The 1,822-nt window shown below is 37.4% G+C and overlaps 1 protein-coding gene across 1 annotated transcript; it reads right to left on the reverse strand.

The window, feature by feature from the left end:
* Positions 1-323: 323 nt before the first annotated feature.
* Positions 324-1,333, reverse strand: LOC109069499 (putative nuclease HARBI1). Its single transcript, XM_042738861.1, has 4 exons — positions 1,145-1,333; positions 943-1,058; positions 705-816; positions 324-607 (listed from the first exon to the last, which is right to left on the reverse strand). The coding sequence occupies exons 1-4, from the start codon at positions 1,287-1,289 to the stop codon at positions 324-326; spliced, it is 657 nt and encodes a 218-aa protein (XP_042594795.1). The 5' UTR covers positions 1,290-1,333.
* Between the last annotated feature and the right edge of the window lie 489 nt (positions 1,334-1,822).

Consider the following 1,822-nt stretch of genomic DNA (forward strand, 5'->3'; position numbering starts at 1 on the left):
AGTATTTTAAACTACCACAAAAAAAAAAAAAAAAAAAAAAAAAAAAAAAAAAAACACATTACCTTTTTGATGACTTTCCACAACATTTATTTGTGTGTTTTCACCCCTAACAGGCAGATTCACTCTGAATAAAGACAAATCACATTAAATACTTCTGTGTGTTTGTTCAACTAAGGAGAAAAGTTGAGGGGCCAGTGGAAAATGTTAAAGGCTACACATGGTTTAGACCATATTAAGCAAAATAATTATTTGCATATGTGTCTCGTATGAGTCTGCCTGTTTCGTTTTCTTCCAATACTGCTTCATTGCCCCAGTCTTCCTCTTCATGCAATCCTTGGTTGCCTCTCTCTCCTCAGACAAGCAATGTTATGCAGCACTACACAAGCAACTACAATGTCACATGCCCTAGGTGGAGTCACTCTGAGGTGCTTCAGGCACTGAAACCTTGACTTTATCAGCCCAAATGCCATCTCTATACGACCACTTGTGCGTGCATGGGCAATGTTGTAGCGGTGCTGTGCCTCTGTCTGGGGCTCCTGATAGGGAGTCAAGAGGTAAGGCAGGCATGGGTATCCCTTGTCTCCCAGCAAAACTCCTGAGAATTCTCCTGCATAGACAGAATGAATATATATAGATATATAATGTAGTTTTTTTTCTTCTTTTTTTTTAAGACTTTTTGCGATTTTAAGTGATTACTAGCATACCTCTTGCTAGTTGCTGGTAGAGAGATGAGGCTCTAAAGATTCTGGAGTCATGCACAGAGCCTGGCCATTTGGCCTCTACATTTGCGATGATGCAATCTGCATCACTAATCCTCTAAAATAAATTAAACCTGTAGGTCACTACATTTTAATTGCAATGAACTAAACATTGGTGCCCAGCTTAGTACAGAACACTCAGTGCTAGAGCATAGCCTTCAATATCATCTCAGTGGGACCGTACCTGTACATTGATGCTGTGTACTGATTTCCTATTCACATAGTCCGCTTCATGTGGACCAGACGGACACTTAATACACACATGGGTGCAGTCCAATGCACCGATAACATTTGGGAAACCTAGGAAAATTATTTGTTTTAAATATGTCCCATGTAAAATCAACAGTCAAGAAATATTTCCATGTTTTATAGTTATTTGAACTTACCAGCTATTCCATAAAAGGCATGTTTAATGGTACAAATAGCTTTGTGGCCAGGGAATGTGATGAACACATTGAGTAGTCTTTTTAAAGAAAGGTACACAGTTCGTACAGAGCTGCAAACTGATGCTTTGCCTGATATTCTCTGCATCTCCAACTGTGTACAAAAATGTTCCACTGGCCAAAAAAGCGAAGTGCAATGCACACCGTCTGTAGGACTGTGAGCGCTCTGTTGCGGCGTGTATTATTTGCAATGTATGGGTTTAGTAATCTACAAATATATGCAATCCCATCTCTTGAGAAACTATATCGCTCATACAGGTAGCTGTCATTAAAAGCCAATGGGTCTGACCTGTCTCTGAAAGATCTCTCTCTTTGAAATGCCCTCCGCAAGACTATAGCTCGCTCATCCACCACCTCATCTATGAAAGGACACGCCATGGTTAAGTTTGGAGACGAGTTCAGCTCCCTATTTATATACTTTTAATTAATTAATTACCAAACTCATTAACCAAACTCACCAATTAAACACACAAGTTTTGAACATTTCTTAGTGTATTTATACCTTATAATTTCTTACATTTATTAGTAAAGTACATTTCCTTATTTTATTTATTTATTTAAAAAAAAAAAAATTAATAATATATTAATATGTTATTTTATTTATTTATTGTGAGTATAAAT

The sequence above is a fragment of the Cyprinus carpio genome, chromosome B15 (assembly GCF_018340385.1).
Source record: "Cyprinus carpio isolate SPL01 chromosome B15, ASM1834038v1, whole genome shotgun sequence".
NCBI classification, from domain to species: domain Eukaryota; kingdom Metazoa; phylum Chordata; class Actinopteri; order Cypriniformes; family Cyprinidae; genus Cyprinus; species Cyprinus carpio.